The sequence below is a fragment of the Amphibalanus amphitrite genome, unplaced genomic scaffold (assembly GCF_019059575.1).
Source record: "Amphibalanus amphitrite isolate SeventyFive unplaced genomic scaffold, NRLGWU_Aamphi_draft 000437F_arrow, whole genome shotgun sequence".
NCBI lineage: Eukaryota > Metazoa > Arthropoda > Thecostraca > Balanomorpha > Balanidae > Amphibalanus > Amphibalanus amphitrite.
In genome coordinates, this window is record NW_024881931.1 from 221492 (window position 1) to 240518 (window position 19027).

Here is a 19027-nt window from a genome sequence, read left to right on the forward strand (position 1 = left end):
ATATTTAGCGCCGCCATTTTGACTTTTTCGACCCCTGTGACGTCATCTTTGACCTGACCTGAAAATGACCTTAGTAAAAATTGTAGATCTTGACCGTGCGTATCCGATGCCGTTTACCGCTTGTCGCTATCTTGCTTCGTTCTCGAGATCTCAGGGGGGGGGCGGTCATCCGCCCCCCCCCCGTCGGTACTAAGTTGGCGCAGACCCCCGTCGGTGCGCGGGTTAAGCCTATGGGAAAATACTAAATTCGGAAAATACTGGAGATATCCGCTTCGTTTTATCACTTTTGTGCTTTGAAACCACGGTACTTAACAGCAGGACACTTGGTGCTTCTTTGTTTGGTGTACTTATCCATGGGTCAGGTCAAATGAGGTCAACTGAGGTCAACTGACGTTTTTGCCAATAACTTGGCACATAATGACGCTAGAGCTTAAAAAATGGTATCATTGTGTTCCTGGTGATCAGCCGAATCAAATGATATGCGATATGATGCAATTTGGTTAATTTGAACTTAATTTATTAATTTAAGTTTACTTAAAATTTAAGAAAAACTTTAAGTACACTTAAGCAAGCTAAAAAGTATATCATTCGACGCGCCTTGACATGCTGAGTTCACTGGTGCTTTTCTTTTTGCTCTATCTTAATTAGATCAAAAGTTATAGGCGAAAAACATTTGACCTGTTTTTAGCGAATTTTTTACATTTATACCCCCCAAAACCCCCCTAAATATTGACCTAGAGCAACCAAATTTGCACAGGGACGAGAACTCCGGGGGGCCCACCTACCTACCAAATTTGGTGTTTCTAGGTGCCATAGGAGCCAATCGCGAGGGGGGGGTCGCATCGACCCCCCCCCCCCTGCCAGGCCGTGTTATGAAAAATGCCCTGCCAGGGCGAGGGTTAAAGCTTTTCAAAGAATAAAATCAGCTCAAGGAGGGCGGTTGGCGGTTAGAAAGTAAATATGCAGAGAACAGAAAGCAGCATTTGACGATAAGTTCTACAGCTTCGCTCGCCTAGGCCTTTATCAATTTCATCCATGGGGCATTCCATGTCAACCGGGACAGCCAAAATCGGCCACCTCTGCGATTTCGTTCAAACTTGGTATACTTATTGGCTATTGGGTGAAACCTCTGAGGGTGAAAGGATTTTGTCATATGCCCTCGGGCTACAGAGATACAAGTCGCTAAACTTCTGCTTTTTGAGCAGAATTGGACGTGTATTGCAATCTTGAAAGATCTATAGCTTTAACATTTTTGAAGCTATTAATTTCAAACAAACTGAAACGTGTACATAAGGAGCTATGCTAGTAAAATTTGACAGTTTTTATATTTTTTGGTGATTTTGAATTTATTTTATTTTGAATTAATTTCTTAAAATGTAATTTGTGAAAAATGGGTACCCTTCGATTTTGCTCAAATTTAGATATTGTCTTCCACTAGACGTAAGGCATACGTGCTGAGAAAATTAGAGTGGGCCAACGATAACTTTGGATGATATAGCAACAAGTAGTGCAACGTAGCACGGGCGGTGGAAGGGGCCGATTTCGCTAGCTCCACCGGTTTATCGCCAATAACTCACGCCATAGTTATTATATTAACGTCAAACTTTAAGTATCTGTCTAGAATCGAATTGCAAATCTTCCCGTGCAAGAAATAGGTAAATCGGTCCACAACTTTTCTTGTAATAGCGGTGTAAAGTCAAACATTCCTGCCGGAGCGGCTCGGCGGCCGGCGCCGGCCGCTGCCGCCTGAATGGTAGACTGTGCCGGTGCGGGACGGTTCCATCTTTGCACCGCGCTTCTTACCGCTGATTATGACCGATTCGTGTCATTTTTTTGTGAAGGCTTAAAAATGTACAGGCAATCTAATGTTCAAATAAATACGAAAATCAACTGGTAAAATTAAATTTTTAGGGTGCAAACACAACATGTGACTGACGTTTCCCGCGTCGGCCGATCCCCGCCTCTGCCGGCGACATCTTACTCTTAGCCAGCCACTAACTGCCAAATTTATGGTAATATTAACTAGAGATTCTCATAACACTACAAATGTCGTATAAAGGGAGAAAAAGGAAAATCGGCCAGTATCTCTTAAAGCTATGGGCGTATACACGCAAAATAGTTAGTCACCATAACAAATTTGATCACGTTTAACCTCATTTGATCTTGAATATATTGATCTAGGGCCATGAAATTGGCACACGATAAAGTTCCCCACCGCCCCACCCACAATTCAAATTCCGTTTTTATATACCTTTTTTGGCTAAACCGGGCTTTTCTCCCCTAGCGCTGGGAGAGTCAGGCGTATTTCCTTTTTGCAACTAAAGAGAGGCGCTGCTCGGAGAATGCCCAATTTCATCATTAAAAAACTGGCTTACGATGACCAGCTATCTTCGTGGCTTAGTAGTAAGTGTGCCGAGTGTACCCACCTCGAAATCTAAAGGTCGCTGGCTCGCAGCGGGTGAGCCTGAAGTGTTCAACACGCATTTGTTTTTTAAGTAGCATCTGGCCAGCCGGCAACTGTCGTGAGGGCAATGTTCGTATCTAAGTAGGTAGCATTTGGCCAATCGGCAACTGCCGTGAGGGCTGTACATATTTACGTGTGTTAGATTAGGTCAGGTCACGTCAGGTCAGGTTAGGTTTGTTTGCTTTGGTTTGGGGTAGAAAGAAGCATCTCCGGGTAGCGCCTCTCCTTGGTTGCTAAAACGAAACACGCGAGCGCCAGACATTACGAAGTCCAAAAGACGGCTACGTAGACGTCGGCCCATTCTGGATTTTTTATATGATGTAGCTAATGTATAAGAGAATAAAATATGTAAAAATTAGCAAAATCGAAGGGTACCCATTTTTCAGAAAATCAAAATCTATTTTTTGAATTTTAATTAGGTTCACTAATTAATTAATTACGTCTATATTGTTAGCCTCAAATTAAAGCCTGACCTATTCCCTCCATTTCACACTTTATCTCGTGGTGATATGTCTAAAACTTCAATGGTTATGACGCTTTAAATATGATAATGTGCCTTGCGTAAGTCAATGTTTGATGACGTGTATCTCGGAAACGTGACGTCATATCTTGACAAAAATATGTCTCCTTTCTTTTCACATATAGATGAGTAGTTTCACAAAGTTTCGCAAAAATCGGAGGAGGTGAGGTTCAAAATGATCATTTTTTGTCCCACTTGACGTGGAATGCCCCCCATCAGTTATTGCCAGTATAACCAATGGAAAAACACCACGCACAGACAGAGCGCGGCCCGAAAAAGACCTAACGAAGTGCACAAAGGGCTGAATGGGGCTGACCATCTGCCCAATCCACAATGCACCACCGCGGCGGTCAATGCCGTGAAAGCCGGCGGAGCGCCGCTCTGCCGGCTCGGCTGGATGACGACTGGGTCAGATATGACACGTCATCGCCTCTACGGTCAGGCGGGCCAGCGGTGACATGCACTATCGGAATCCGGATTTGAGCCGACTATAGTCGCGGGCGCTATTAGTTCTATCATGTGCACTCAAGAGGCTCACGGGTATAGCCCGCGTGCAAGGTAATGTAAGGGCAGTTAATTATGTGGCCGGGGAAATCTGCGGTGCATACAGAGGACGTCTTTCAGTTTACTTTCTTGACGTTGGCATTGACTGTAAAGCGTACGCACGCACTGCTAACTTTGTCCCCCCCCCCCCCGACGGTCCATATGTGCCCATTTACAGTAGGGCTCCCGCTCCTCCTTCATTCCGTTCCCCTTTCTGGGATACGGGAACAGCGGGAGTCCTAACCACTTTGATCAAATGGATGGATCAAACCAAAATCTTCCCGACCTCCGAAATGGCGCCCAATCAAATGCGCCACCGAGGGTTGCTGGTAGATGAGTTGCATTTACTTCGCGCTTGATTCCTTTCTTGTTGGTGTGCGCATTTAACTAATTTTGCGATCAATTTTGAGCGCATCTCCTAACCTGCCAGCCCTTCTGTGGATGTTTGACCATGTCCCTTCTAACTCGGCTCATTGGCCACGTAGCGACATGCGGTAAGCGGCTTTCAAAAGACCGTCAAAAATATTGTAGCAAAGGTTGCAGGCGCCATATTTAGCTCAAGGTTTGGTGAGGTCACCAGAGGTTACAAAGGTCAATTGTATTTGTCCCACTTCGACATTTCTGTTTCAAGATTGCTGCTTGCGAACTTCCATGACAATGGATGACCTCAAGGATATGATGTGAGGCTGCGAGAGAATTTTTTCGTTCAAGTATGCAATAGGCGCCCCATATAACAATGTTCTCTTTTGAAAGTTTAGAATGACCTTTTTACGAAGAAGCGCAGTTTTATTTTATCCCATCCACTTAGGAAAAAGAGATTGCAAAGCTTTTTTCACCTATCATCGATATCGAAAATCCAAGATAGGCATACATTGTATGCTTCCTGTCACTCCTATCAATTGATGACAATTTCAAATACCTCGTTCATTTGACTTAGCTGTGGACTGTAGTGGCTTTTTCCTTGAAATTTAGGTCGTGACCTGGCGATCTGATACTAGCCGTTTTCACGACGGCCATCTGGTACACATTTGGTTCACATCTGGTGCAGTTTGGATGCAGATTTGGTCAAATTAGATTCAGTTTGTCTCTTATTAGCTATCACTAGGGTTGTACTAATTGCTTATATGCCTGCTTTATCATATTATCAGAGAACATCATCGATTACAACACTGAAATAAATTCATAAAATAAAGATATTTGCTGTAAAAGAGATTAGATGCAGATTTGGTCAGATTAGGTGCACTCGCCGAATAGTCCGTCGTGAAAACGGCTACTGAACGACCTAGTTACATCAAACATATTCATAATAAGGTGGCGAACTACTAGAATGAGCAGCATGATTGAATATCGTAGAAGAATAACCGTATGCTCACTATCTTTTAACAATCCAAAATTAGCCTAAAATGAATGAATATATTTCGGTAACGTTTCTTCTTCAGTTCAAAAGTTAACTATACAAGGCACAGATATGTGCCTTGTATAGTTAACCCTATTAGTGGCAGGGGGGGGGGGTTGTTTTTATCCACCCCTCAGGTTTTTCGGGAATATCTCCGAAACCGCTGAAGCTACGATGCTGAAATTTTCTGACTTTTCCTAAAACTAAATTGGGCACATTCCCTGAAAATTTCAAGTTCATAGCTTTACCAGGGGCGGCTCCAGAGCACTGGGAATTGGGGGGTCCTATTCGTGAAGCGAGTCATTTGGGCGAAGATCGCGATGCTGCACCAGTTTTACGAACAGTGAATGAAAGGTATCATGTGATAACATATACAAAGTTATTGTGCATCCTCTTTTGACACGTTTTTGCTATAATAGGCGGATCCAGGCGTCCAAAAAGGGGGGTTATTTTGTACCTCCCAAAATAGGTGCCCTGACACCGCCTATGCATGACCAATACAATTTTAGTCGTTCTCTCATAAGAAAATTGTAACATAACAAGACCATTGCCACCCTTTTTAGAAACAGTACCAACAAAAACCTTATTTACTATACTTTTTGTGTACCCCCAATCTCAATGATCTGTATCCGCCTATGATTTTTGAAAATGCATATTTTTAGGATCCATGTGAATTCCTGGTTCATTCTCTATCGATCGGCAAAAGTTGCGTTAAGATTGGTTCAGAAACCTGGCCGTGATAAACAGTCTAAACTATTGACATTTTTCAATTTTTTTTTTAGAAATGTAGATCTCGTTGAGCGAAATCGAATGCCGTTTGAATTTTGAAAATCGGCCCGTTAGATCTCGAGATATCAAGGGGGGGGGGGTCGTAAACAGCCCCCCCTGCCACTAATAGGGGGTAGCCAGGAGCCTGCCACTAATAGGGTTAACATATTCATATATTATGTATTCATATATTCATATATTATGCGGAAAATATGCACAAAATTCACAGCACCGTCGCTTTTTATACCGGGTGGCCCAGAAAAAAACGTTCCCAACTTTAAATCAATATTTCTCAGCGATAACGAAAAAAGCGATAACGATACAACATTACAACTTCCAATAGTCAATGCCGCATACATTTTCAGTAAATGGTATGATTTTTATGTTATTCGGTCAATTACTTTTTAAATGGTTAGTGTTTCTAGCATGCCATGCAAAAATTACTTTTTTGCTCAGATCTTTACTAAAAAATGTGAGTGAACGGGCCACTTCCATCTCGGCACCCACGGCCTGCAGCCATGACTGCTACTGGCAACTAGTCTCATTGATGGTTCAGGCCTCAGGATGACACATTCCCTCTAGCTTTTTTCCTTATTCGCTGTTTGATCTTCTTGAAGGGAGGGCGATCAGCAGTAACCCATGCACCGTGCCACTCCTGCTCGAAACAGGACTTGTTAAAACAAATGGCATCCATTAACACTATTTTGGCTCAGTATTTGAATATTTGGTACATAAGTGGGACAAAATATTTAAAGTAACAACACACGTGCTGGTTTCATTCACGTGTTCTATTTTTCCATTCTTTTTTACTAACATGGTACGTCTAAGCCAATCATTACTGCCGTTCAACATCGGCAAAAAAAGCAAAAACGTCTTACTTAATTCAACATAAGATTGCTGGCTTGAAAATGATGTTACAGTGTTATTATTTGGCATACCAATGTGCAAAGAAGTGACGCAACCTTTATGAAAATTTTGGCTCGTTATTTGCACTCGAATTTGAGATATAGGCCTCCAAAGTTCGGAACGTTTTTTTTTTGGGGGGGGCACCCGGTATATTCCAAAAAAAAAAAACTGAGGGGCCGTGAAATTGCCCCCTCCCCCACCCCACCCCCAACCCCTTCGCGGCGAGGAAACTCCCTTAGCGCCAGCAGCTTAGGCATTTATCAAATCTCATAATGAGATTCTCAGAGTTCAGAACATCGACTGTGTCGATTCAGCCACTCCCGACACGATGATCCCTCCCCATGATGTTTTGTGCTTGATGAACTGCTAACAAAGTGTGCAGAATAAATATATTTAACAATAATAAACAATTGTGATAACAAAGTAACATGAGATGCGTGAACAGCGCGTAACATCATCATTGCACAACACCTGAGTGACATGTACTACTCAAACAGTGAATCTACCATCATTCAATACACAGTTACCCGTGCAAATACATTGTCTATACTGGCAATCAGGTAAAACGAGTGGGTGACATCAGTGCGAGCTAATAGTCCGTCTTTGCTCCAACAATAAATAATCACTGGTTCGGTACGTCTATGTCCAGTGTCCACCTCAGCTCACGGCAGATGAGGCGCAAGTATTCTCTCGTAACGTGCTCTCTCGTAAGGACCTTCACCTTCAGGGTCTCATCACTGTGCGCTCTGCCTCTGAACTCGCAGCACAAATACATATGTCATACAACTCTTCATGGAAAACAAACATTATTGAAAGTCGTCAAGATGAAAGAGTCAAGCACGAAGCCACCCGGCCGTATGGTGCCGATGACGCGCTGATGTGCTGCGCTACCCTGTCTTAGTAGGTACCGGTCTTGGGGAGCCCGACCTCGAGCTCTCGATCCTGTCATCCCCAACAGGGTGTTGAAGCCGCTCCCGCTCACACCAGGTTGAACACAGACACCGGACAGTCGGGGTAGGCCGCGTAGCAGTTGCCGAGCGCCCGGCCCTGGTACTCTGCCTGCGTGTACTCCAGCTCCTTCGAGCTCTCAGTCTCGGCCCGTGAAGCTCTGCCAAAGGTCAAACAGCAGAGGTCAGAGGTCACGAGTGGCTTACACACTCGATCATCGGTCGGGAGACGCAGATGGGCACTTTCGGAGATCCATTCAACTGTAAGTTTATCTATTTAACACGCGCACTGCAGGGGGGGGGGTGTTTTCAACCCCCCCCCCCCCTGTGGTTTTTCGCAAATCGCGAAAAAAACGGCGGCGCGTAGCGCCGCCAAATTTTGCATACCTGTTCTCCCAACTTTTGCACACCTTGAGTAAAAATTTTGACCCCAGGTGACCTATGGTCAGGTCACCAGGTCAGGTCAAGTGACCCTACCTCGAAACGTAAATTTCGAAGTTTGCAATCCCACCAAGCCCACAGTTGTTGAGATATGATCTTGAAACCCACAGGAAATAGTAAAGTCATCACGAGCTACAACTTGTATATCTCGGAATTTTTATATCGATGACCTAAGGTCAGGTCATTTTTGCGACCGGCCCATTATAAGTCAATGGGAGAAATTTCAACTTACTCTGAATGCCATCCTATGACTTCAATACGCTCAGGATCATAGTATTACAGGTCCCTGTTGGTGATTTCACCGAAAAATATCACTTATGACCTTTGGAAGGTGATCTCCAGGTCATCTTAGGTCACCTGAGGTCACCAGCGGTTTTTCTTCAATAACTTGAGATTGAATAGAGATAGAGACTCCGTTCGACGTTTATCGTGTTTTTCTCGTCAATGCGGATCGAATGATATGCAACATGACCTATTTCGGTCAGGTCATGACCTTGACCTGAGGTCAATTTTTCAACTTGACCTTTCGAGGTCATATCATATATCATTCGATGCGCCTTGACGAGCTAAGAACGATGGCGTTCGAATCGATCCTCTGTCTTGTGTGCAAGACAAGTTATTCAAGAAAAACTACCGCGAAATTCCTGTTGTGAAAATCGTAACATTTTGTCTTCGGTGACCTCTGGTGACCTCGTTTTTGACCTGACCCAAAAATGATCTTTGTATTTCTTGTAGATCTCATCTCAACCTATCCAACGCCGTTTACCGCTTGTCGCTACGTTGCGCCGTTTTCGAGATCTCAGGGGGGGGTTGTTTTCAACCCCCCCCCCCCCTGCAGTTCGTGTTCGGCTCAGACCCGCTGCAGTGCGCGTGTTAAAAATGGGTAGCCTAGTGATAACCTGATAAGCCATCCGTGAATGGGTGCGATGTGTATGCTGAGAGCCAGGACGAAGAGGAGGTTCGGTGGCAGACTCATCACGGTCGATTGGCCACCAGATAGAGGAACAATTAGTGACAGTTCACACCGGCAGGCTGTCGCCGCCGTTACCAAGGCGCTCTGTCGATAGGTGAAGAATGGGCGGCGCGGTCAGGAAGCCATGTCGGTCTGACACCCGACCTGACTCCACGTCTCACGGGAAAGTGCGCAGGCTGCCGGCCACGGCAGCATTGCGAGACGACGGCGGCTGGCGCGGGAGCCCGCCGTCAGCGACAGCGACAGGTGTCAAAGGGAGTGAGCACGTGATCGGCTGGTGTCGCCACCCCACCGCTAACAAGGAGTTGAGGGATGATGATGTCCCGCAATCGGCGGTGGGAGGAGAGTGAGAACCGATATCCTCCTTGTTTGGCTCATTCACCGTGACAACGCAGAAAACGTTCTCAAAGCGCAATGAAAATGAAAACAGATAAGTTTTTTTAAGATTTCGAGCAAATTTAACTGTCGAAAAAAGCAAAAAAGAAGGTGTGCTTATCACGTCTTCGGTCTTTTTACGAGCTGACATATGAATTCAACTTGGTCGCTATAATTGTTTGTTTTCTTTATGCAAGTAATAACTTCTATCAAACAGCAGCCAACATTTAGGGACTCGCACTTACGTGAGCACAATGTTGAGAATCTCTCCGAGGAGTCCTTCGTTCTCGACCGGGTACTCTGCCGCCTCACAAATGGCCCTCAGCAGGCACGCCTTTCCATTCACTCCGAACCTGACGAGGTCGACAGGCACTCAGGTCAGCGTTTTCAGGTCAGGTCGCAATGTGGCCGGTTGACCATCGTGTGGAAAAATATTTTATTTACACAAAACGCGGAGGAAAGCGGGTTTCACCAAGAAAAGTTAGAATGGAAAGACAATGAGCACGTATAATACATATAATCCATGTAGATTGTGAAAATACAAGAAATATGAATGTAAAGAGCACACATGCAGAATACAGAATGTTTGAAAAATATGCATATGTACATACAGTTAGCCGCTATAAAAAGCATATAAACAGCATGCACAGTTGTCAAAAGCTATGTCGGTGCTATGAGATTCATGCGTCCGTTCTGGTCTATGTGCGCTGGTAAAAAGTCCGTATGAACGCCCGCGGCATTCACTCCAAACATGGGTCTGATGGTCCGCGATGACTACCTATCGAGTGTGCGCTGAGCGGTCTCGTAAATGCCCAGCCGGTCGCCCGAGTAGCTGGAGCGGCCGATTGAGAACGATTCCGGCAGGGTCCAGCGCAGAGTGACCTCCGTGTCGATTCTCATAGCTGTGCCGAGGTCACCAAGAGGTCAGCAGAGGGTCACAGAGGTCAGAGATGAGTCAGAGAAGTCGAAGATGAGTCATTTGGGTCAGTGTCGATCATTGAGGTCGACGAGAGGTCATAGATATCATTGAAGTCATAAGACTTCAGCATTGAGCTGTGGAAGTTGGACGATGAATGAGGTAGCTGTCGTGGCGATTCATTTTACAAAGTCAGCGCAAGTCATATCGGTTAACACAAAGCTGGAAAAATTAAGTTATTAAAGCCGAAAAGCTAGCATTGAAGACAGCTTTGTACAGATACAAGAAGATTGAAGACGACATTTAGCAGAAAATAGAAGACGGAAAATAAAAGTGTGAGAACGGTCTACAAGGTCCTGATGTTCCCTTTGTTATTGGCGCAAAACAAACATCTTTGTTGGCATGGGCCACTCAATACATGTCAAGTGAAGTTGAATATCTCGGCAAATATGTGCATCATCCCGGCAAACAAACAGAATGAGGAAGAGCATGCAACGCTCCTAGAGAAACACTCACAGTCCCTCATCGAAACAAAGGTTAGTCCAAATCAAACACCTCTCTACTATACGACAAAAGAGCCCCGTGGCGCCTCATCATGAGTGGTGAGTGGGTCGGGGCCAAAGCTCACAGAAGTCGCCGTCGGTGAAGAGGGGCACGTAGATCTCCGGCTCGAGGTCAAAGTACGAGCCAGAGGGGAAGCCCAGGTAGCGCCGCTTCTGGCGCGAATGCGGCTGGTCGGCGGCGCGGCGAGTCCGCTCGTGGCGCGCGCGCCGGTCCTGCTCGGCGCGCTGGTAGTACGAGCTCCATGTCTCGTACGGATTGCCAGGCTGGATCAGGCCGTCCGGCAGGGCGCGGCCGGAGGAGCCGACTGTCCGCCGCAGCGGCACCACGGTCGAGTTCTGGGCCCGGCTCAGCCCGGCCAGAGCGGCCACCAGCACAGCAGACACTAGCAGTGACCTGGTAGGGGGCCGAGACAGGTCAGAAAGGTGGCCGACAACGCTGTTAAATAGCGGTCTGCTGGATTAGACTAAAATGGTATAGGAAACTGCATGAGACATGTGGGGAAGGCAAGTTCAACAGCAAGTTTATTGTAAGAGCAGTGACCTGAGAGCTTTACAGCCTGGAAAAAAACGCCTCAGAGGGTGGTAAATAGGCTAGCCTTCGCCCTTTTGGGAGGGGGCGGAAGAACCGCTCACTTAAAAAACTCGCGTTAATAGCCTAAGAAAGAAACTTAAACTTAAAGAAGCTTAACCCTCGCCCTGGCAGGGGGGGGGGTCGATGCGACCCCCCTAAGGTTTTTCGAAGATAGCGTAAAAACGGCGGCGCGCAGCGCCGCCAAATTTGGCACAGCCTATGGGGCAACCTTTTTACATATGACCTGAAAATTTCAGGTCCGGGTGACCTTGGGTCAGGTCACCAGGTCAGAAAAAACCGGTACAAGGTCATGGTCAAATTTCAATTTTCTTTTTGCACCTGTCCAGCTCACAGTTTTGGACTGATTTCCTTCAAACTTTCAGGATGTGCTAAGTTCACCGAGTTGTATAACATATAGTTCGGGTTTTTTGAGGTCACTGACCTGAGGTTAGTTAGAGGTCATTACGTCGTAATGTTAAGCCTCTGGGAAAATACTAAATTCGGAAAATACTGGAGATATCCGCTTCGTTCTATCACTTTTGTGCTTTGAAACCACAGTACTTATCAGCAGGTCACTTGGTGCTTCTTTGTTTGGTGAACTTATCCATGGGTCAGGTCAAATGAGGTCAACTGAGGTCAAATGACGTTTTTGCCAATAACTTGGCACATAATGACGCTAGAGCTTAAAAAAATGGTATCATTGTGTTCCTAGTGATCAGCCGAATCGAATGATATGCGATGTGATGCAATTTGATTAACTTGAACTTAATTTATTAATTTAAGTTTACTTAAAATGTAAGAAAAAACTTTAAGTACACTTAAGCAAGCTAAAAAGTATATCATTCGACGCGCCTTGACGTGCTGAGTTCACTGGTGCTTTTCTTTTTGCTCTATCGTTATTAGATCAAAAGTTATAAGCGAAAAACTTTTGACCTTTTTTAGCGAAATTTTTAGATTTATACCCCCCAAAACCCCCCTAAATATTGACCTAGAGCAACTAAATTTGCACAGGGGCGAGAACTCCAGGGGGCCCACCTACCTACCAAATTTGGTGTTTCTAGGTGCCATAGGAGCCAATCGCGAGGGGGGTCGCATCGACCCCCCCCCCCTGCCAGGTCGTGTTATGAAAAATGCCCTGCCAGGGCGAGGGTTAAAGAGCAAAGAAACTTTATAAACCTCGTTTAGCGCCTTTCACTTGCCCTGAAAATTCCTTCACCCAAATGATCTTTGAACTGCGATCTGTTTCTCGAGAGTCGGGCTACAATGATGATTCTTCTTATGTCAGGCGTCAGCACATATTACTCGTGCGTTTCCAGACTTTTGGGGATACGTAGCGTGTCAACATGTAAAATAATGTTTGTCTCAAGCCTCATGATGGGTTTCAAGTCCACCTAAAGGTCCCGCGGTCAACCGAAGTCAGTAACTTCGGTGAGCTTCCTTATTTTACAATTTAGTTAGGGTAATTCTGGGAGTTGATTGCGAAGTTAGCACTCATTCGAGCATTGACAACTTTTAGTTAGTTTTGTTGCCCATTCGATATGAGCAGTGGTAACCGCCACTGACAATGTCGCAGCACTGCGACATTGTCAGTGGCGGTTACCACCTACAGTCGGCGGGAACCCTGATGGTTGACCTGACCTGACCTTACCCGGCTTGTCCGAAATACACAAAAGCATTATCTTTAATTAATGCCTAAAAATAAATGCAAAATTTGACATCAGGACCCCAGAAGGTCCTGCACTAGAAGAAGTTTTGGCAGTTCCCAATTTTAGTGGGACTTAGGTCCACGACCTGACCCGAAAGGTCAACGAATCATCTGGAACTATGGCAAAGGATACCTACCATTGCATCGGCTTCTTCTCGTCTCAAACAATGCGTTCATTTTTTCGCAAAGTTCCCAGCTCAATCGCTCGAACGACTGGTGGATTAAATAGACACTCACCATCCCACTACACGCAAGCTGATTTGAAAACCGCAGTAAGAAGAGCAATAAACTGAAGGGCGGACATGAGAGTTTTTCTTCTAGTTACATCCATGTGTTACCTTCTGACTCCTACATCGCACATCGTGCTATCGTCCTAAATCGGAAGTTCTCGAACAAGAGAGGACGATTATTCAAATTATCATTTTTGTCATCACAAGTACCTTATTTGCATAAAATAATGAGCGTAAATAGCCTAATTTAGTATTAAACAATTGGACTTTCAGAATAAGGAACCGCCAGGTTATGTTATGAAGATGCCAAAACAAAACCAATGCTGATGAATCCACCATAGCTGCTGCCTGCTGATGTCCTTTATTCACTTACCTCATGACTGATGGGATGTCTCCGCTGCTCCGAGTGCAGTGTCAGGAGCTACGATCGCTGCTAGAGCCCGTGTCCCGTCGCCGGACAGCTCTTATAGGTCAGTCTGAACACGGTCCGACATCACCAGCCCTCCGCCACTGGGCGGGGCCTACCGGGCGGTGACGTCACGCGGTGGGCGAGGCCTCGGTGGGCGGTTAGGAGAGGTCGGCTGGGAGTGGAGAGCGGCCCCCATTGTCGTTGTCCTGTGGAGCGGCACCTCCCCCAGAGCTCTGTGATTGTCAGGGCGAGGCGCGGCGACGGCCCGGATACTCGCCTGACCCGCTCTCATGGCGGGGCGGCCGGCCGACCGCGATCCAAATCAACGGCGGGGTTGATGGGTGCAGATACTATAACAACACTGGATCGGGCCATTCATCCCTGAAAAATTTTAGCATAACAATAGCCGTTTTCACGACGGCCATCTGGTACACATTTGGTGCAGATTAGGTGCAGATTTGGTCAAATTAGGTTCAGTGTGTCTCTTAGCAGCTGTCAGCTAGGGTTGCACTAATTGCTTATATGGCTGATTTGTCATATTGTCAGAGAGTATCATCAATTAACCCTCGCCGGCACAGGCCATTTTGCGTCCTTCGACGGCACAAGGTTGGTACGACCCCCCCCCCCCTCGCGTTTGGCCCCTGATCGAGCTAGAGCTTCGCGGAAAAAAAACGAGCGTGTTGCCCGTCACGAGAGGGAGCCGATCTGATATCCAATTTTAAGGTCCTAGGTCATCGGGTGACCATCCAGGTCAGGTCAATGACCCGAAAATCGGGAAAATCGGGACCTGTTAGAAAGTCGTAAATTGTGGCTGCTATGGGGTTTTCCGGGTGCTGATCACGAATATCGTGTTAGTTCGCCCAGATTCCCCACTTCCAGCCCATGTGGGCCCCATTTGGGATGGCTGGCTGGGTTTTAGACTAACGCCCATGTCACTAGCTGACAATGGCGCCCCTCTCGAGGGAAAAGTCGCCCCCTCAAGCACCATGCCCCCCCCCCCCCTTCGCTGATTTCTGGCTACGCCACTGAAGGTACGGGTACAGCTTTTCAGAAATAACTTCGTTTAAAAAAAAAACGGTCGCAGAGCCGCGGTTTTGGCATCATTGTGTTCGCCTTGCTTTGGCGCGTCGAATGGTATATATTTTTTTTTTGTTCAGGTGAGGTCAACTTAAGGTGTTGACCTCGGGTCAAGGTCAGGTCAGCGCCCCCCAGGTCACGAAGCTGGTCGAAGGAGATTATGTCGCATATCATTCGCTTCGGCAGGTCTTCTTGAGTCCACTGGCGGCTTTTTCGATTCGCTAGCTCGATTTGATCGTGTGTTATTGACGAAAAACTCTTATGACCAAGTGAAGTCATAAATGATACATAAGGAATACATAAAATCACGATTCCGTGTGCTTGAAATGATGATTGTTCCCAGCGCTAAAAAGCAGTTTTCATTTTTGCCATTGACTTATAAGGTCACGTGACCGACCTGGCCTCATGTGACGTGACCTTTAAGAACAATCCGACATATACAATTTGTGAAACCTCAGGAGGATACTGCATCCTGTAAGCTTCATCTCCCTGTGAAAGTTCCCCCTGGCACTGAAGGCGTTGCGAAGCTGCGACATCTGAGGGCCGTGCAGAAGTTCACTTATGACGTCATAGATCAGTGACCTGACCTGACCTGAAAATGCGGTTGGTGTCACAAGATGCGGCTCGGATAAAAAAATCAAATGTGCCAAGTTTCAGCTCTCTATCGCCGGCGTGCTCGAAGCTATCGCGAAAAAAAAATCCTAGGGGGGCCGGCACCCGCCCTCCCCCTTCTCGGCCGGCGAGGGTTAGCCCGCGAGTTGCTGGGGGGGGGTTAAACGCCCCCACTTTTTTCGCCGGGCCATAGCATAAAAACGGCGCGCCGCAGGCGCGCCAAACTTTGGGTACCTGTAGGGAATTGATTGAAGTTTATTGTGACAAAGTTTCAAAAAAATCGGTCGGAAAATTTTTGAGATATCGAGCTTTTAGTGACGTCATGATTTCTGAGTTTTCGACCAAAAACGGCATATGTTCAAAAAATCATATAAAATCACAGAATAGACATACAGACATGCCGTAAACGCCATTAGACTGCCAATACCATGATCAATCAAATGGCTATCTTCGATCATTGATTATCGTTCCGCATTTTCCATAATCTTGAACTGAATCTTGGCAATTTTTCGTGACTTCTTCACGACCATGATATATGAATTTCTTAAATTGAACTTTTTGAGCCAAACACGTACACATATGATAAAATGAATGTCACCATCGTGTTCTACGCCCCAAATTACCTATAAAACATGTGTCACAGGCTGCGAATATCAGTTTTGATTTTCGGGGATATGTGCCTACCCGGTTGACCTGACCTTGACCCTGACCTATGCTTGACTGACCCCTACATGGAGCTGACACTCTTGTAGGCCTTATAAGATGGATTGTGCACCGTTTTGACAGAGTTTATGGCGAGAGGCGCCCATTGCGAAGTCCTGAAGTCCATGCTACTGAAAGCCCGATTTCAGGTGTTTGACCTGACCTTGACCTTACCTGTGACCTCAAAATTCAACTTTAAAGTACTCATCTGAAGCGTCTCGTCGCGCTCTTTCGTTTGCCGCCTCGTGCGTTTCGCTGCGCCTATTGGTTCTCGAGTTATCGGCTGGGGGCGTTTAACGCCCCCCCCCCCCCCCAGCAAACGGTGGGTGGCGAAATACCCCAGCAACTGCCGGGTTAAATAAACCTCGCCGGCACAGGAGGGTTGATGCAGCACCCCTTAGGTTTTTCGCAAATAACTCGCGTAAAAAGAGGCTGATCGCGACGAAGCTTTCAGTACCCTCGATTTGATTAATTTTACACTTACCATAAAAAGTTCATGGACCTGACCCAAATATTTCCACCGTCTACCGTCAGGTGGGTTGACCGACAACCCAGAACCAGGAAGTGTGCTATAGTAACAAGATGGGCTGGTCTAAAAAAAGAGAGGACAAAGTGGAACATGGCTAGCTAATAGCCGTTTTCACATGGTTTTCACGACGGCCATCTGGTACACATTTGGTGCACTTTGGTGCAGATTAGGTGCAGATTTGGTCAAATTAGGTTCAGTGTGTCTCTTAGTACCTAAGTAACTATCAGCTAGGGTTGCACTTAGGGGAGAGTGGGGTAAGATGCCCAGGGTGGGAAAGACGCCCCACCCCCTCTAGCGGGGAAACAAAGAATCGAACCTGGAAATAAATGTTCTTAGCGTAAAGCGGAAGCCTGCCTTGTTAACTGCACAAAAGTTTGCGAAGCTCAGTTGGGCAACGGCTGGCTGGTGATTGCATGTTTTTTATTTGCTGCTTTTAAAAAATATTTTGGCGTCAAAACATTGTAAATATCAAAGAAGGTAGATAATTTTTGCATCCCTTGCTATAGTCGTGATACATTAACATACGTGTACTGTGTCCCAAGTAGAGGTGGCAAAAGATGAAAATTTTGGGAACCAGACTCGAACCAGACCCGGCTGGACATTTCTGGAACCAGTCGGACCCGGTCTTAGTTGGAATCGGAACCAGTTGGACCCGGTCCCCAAAAGTCAATTAATACAAACTTCTTGTAATCATTAGTTGCATCATGTATAACAGCCTATTTCCCACTGGGAATACTCATGAGCTACTGTGTGCAAAGAAACATTCACTTCATTCACTTCATATTTTGCAATAATGTGTAGTGTGCAAGATGTATAGTTTATGGTAGGACCCGGTTGGACCCGTCAGAAAATTTCCAGGAACCGGTCTGGACCCATATGGGTCCAGACTGGTTCTTTGGACCGGGTCCTCGGGTCCACATTTTGCCACCTCTAGTCCCAAGCAGTTTGTTTCAGGGTGTAGTTTTATGGCTAACAAATTGTACTGATTTAATGTTACTTCGGTACCTTGGGGTAAGATGCCCCCTGTTCTGATGGGGAAAGACGCCCCCTTAATCCGTAGGCTGTCCTTCAAACAGCCCGTCAAATCATTTATTACATACTTTTGATGTAGACAAAAGCCGATCTGGGACTATTGAGAGTCCGGTACGGTCGGGTGCTCCCCATGCCGGTCTCTCGGCCCACACAGCGACTTTTTGGGCGGCATCTGACTCTGAGAGCCCTCACGACGGCCTCTATGGGCCCCATTATTGGTTCCAGGGCCCCTCACGACATCCTTTGAGGGCTCCCACGTTGGCTCCACGGGCCGCGCTGGCATCTGAGGTCCCCACGATGGGCTCGAGGGCCCTCAAGCATCATGAAGACCTATAAGGGCCCCACAGTGGTCTCCGAACGCCACCACGGAGGCTTGTTTGGCCACGCTGGACTATGATGGCCCTAACGATGACCTCTTAAGCCCCTTACGACTACTTTTGAGGGCCCTCACAATGATGTTTGGTGTCTACTGCAGGCTCGAAGGGACTACTGATTCGTTCAGGCGATTCACGTGCCTATTTATGTCACTTATAGTGCAGGGGGCATCTTACCCAACGCCAGGGGGCGTCTTTCCCACCCTGTGGGGTAAGATGCCCCCTTTCACTTCTTCAGGAAAATGCTTAATAGCAAAAAAAGTTGTCATATTTCTGGCACGAAAGTGTGATATTTTTGGAGAAAAATGATGTTGGCTTCCGTTGAAACACCAAGTTTTGGCTTTCCGATCGTCATTTTAGAATTAATATATGACATAGTCAAACCCTGGGCATCTTTCCCCACTCTCCCCTATTGCTTATATGCCTACTTTGTCATATTATCAGAGAGTATCATCGATTAAAACACTGAAATAAATTCATAAAATGAAGATATTTGCCGTAAAAGAGATTAGGTGCAGATTTGGTCAAATTAGGTGCATTCGCCGGACAGTCCGTCGTGACAACAGCTATAATGTCTAGGTGCCTGTCAGGCCACAGCCGCCACAGGTGCCGCCCTCTGAAACGGCTGTCGCTTCGCTAGCGACACCTGGGCACGTCGGTGGATATGAGCGGACTGGGTTACGGACCAAAGTACGTATCGCTAAAGTACGTAGGACAAAAGTACGTAAGCAAAAGTACGTAGGATTAAAGTACGTATCGCAGAAGTACGTACAGCATAAAGTACGTACGGACAAAAGTACGTCAGGGACAAAAGTACAGTCACCAGCACTTGCTACTAATCACCTCGTTTTTGTTCAGTAGTTTGAAGACCGATCAACTGTCAGTCGCGCAAGATACGTCAAACGATCCGTTTGGTCCTCCGATTTTCGAATATCTAACTTGTTTTTGTATATTCGAAGCATTTTGGGATGGGG

The 19027-nt window shown here is 46.3% G+C and overlaps 1 protein-coding gene across 1 annotated transcript; it reads right to left on the minus strand.

Moving 5' to 3' along the window:
- Window positions 1-6974: 6974 nt before the first annotated feature.
- On the minus strand, window positions 6975-13829 carry LOC122391425. Its single transcript, XM_043385326.1, has 5 exons — window positions 13692-13829; window positions 10878-11206; window positions 10112-10235; window positions 9579-9686; window positions 6975-7705 (listed from the first exon to the last, which is right to left on the minus strand). The coding sequence occupies exons 1-5, from the start codon at window positions 13694-13696 to the stop codon at window positions 7576-7578; spliced, it is 696 nt and encodes a 231-aa protein (XP_043241261.1). The 5' UTR covers window positions 13697-13829; the 3' UTR covers window positions 6975-7575.
- Window positions 13830-19027: the final 5198 nt, after the last annotated feature.

Excerpts from the sequence above, each read along its gene's own strand:
- LOC122391425 (XM_043385326.1), bottom strand. Across the intron at positions 9,687-10,111 it reads GCTCAGCGCACACTCGATAG|GTTCGGAGTGAATGGAAAGG; the intron begins GTAGTCATCGCG and ends CGACCTCGTCAG. Across the intron at positions 7,706-9,578 it reads ATTCTCAACATTGTGCTCAC|AGCTTCACGGGCCGAGACTG; the intron begins GTAAGTGCGAGT and ends GACCTTTGGCAG.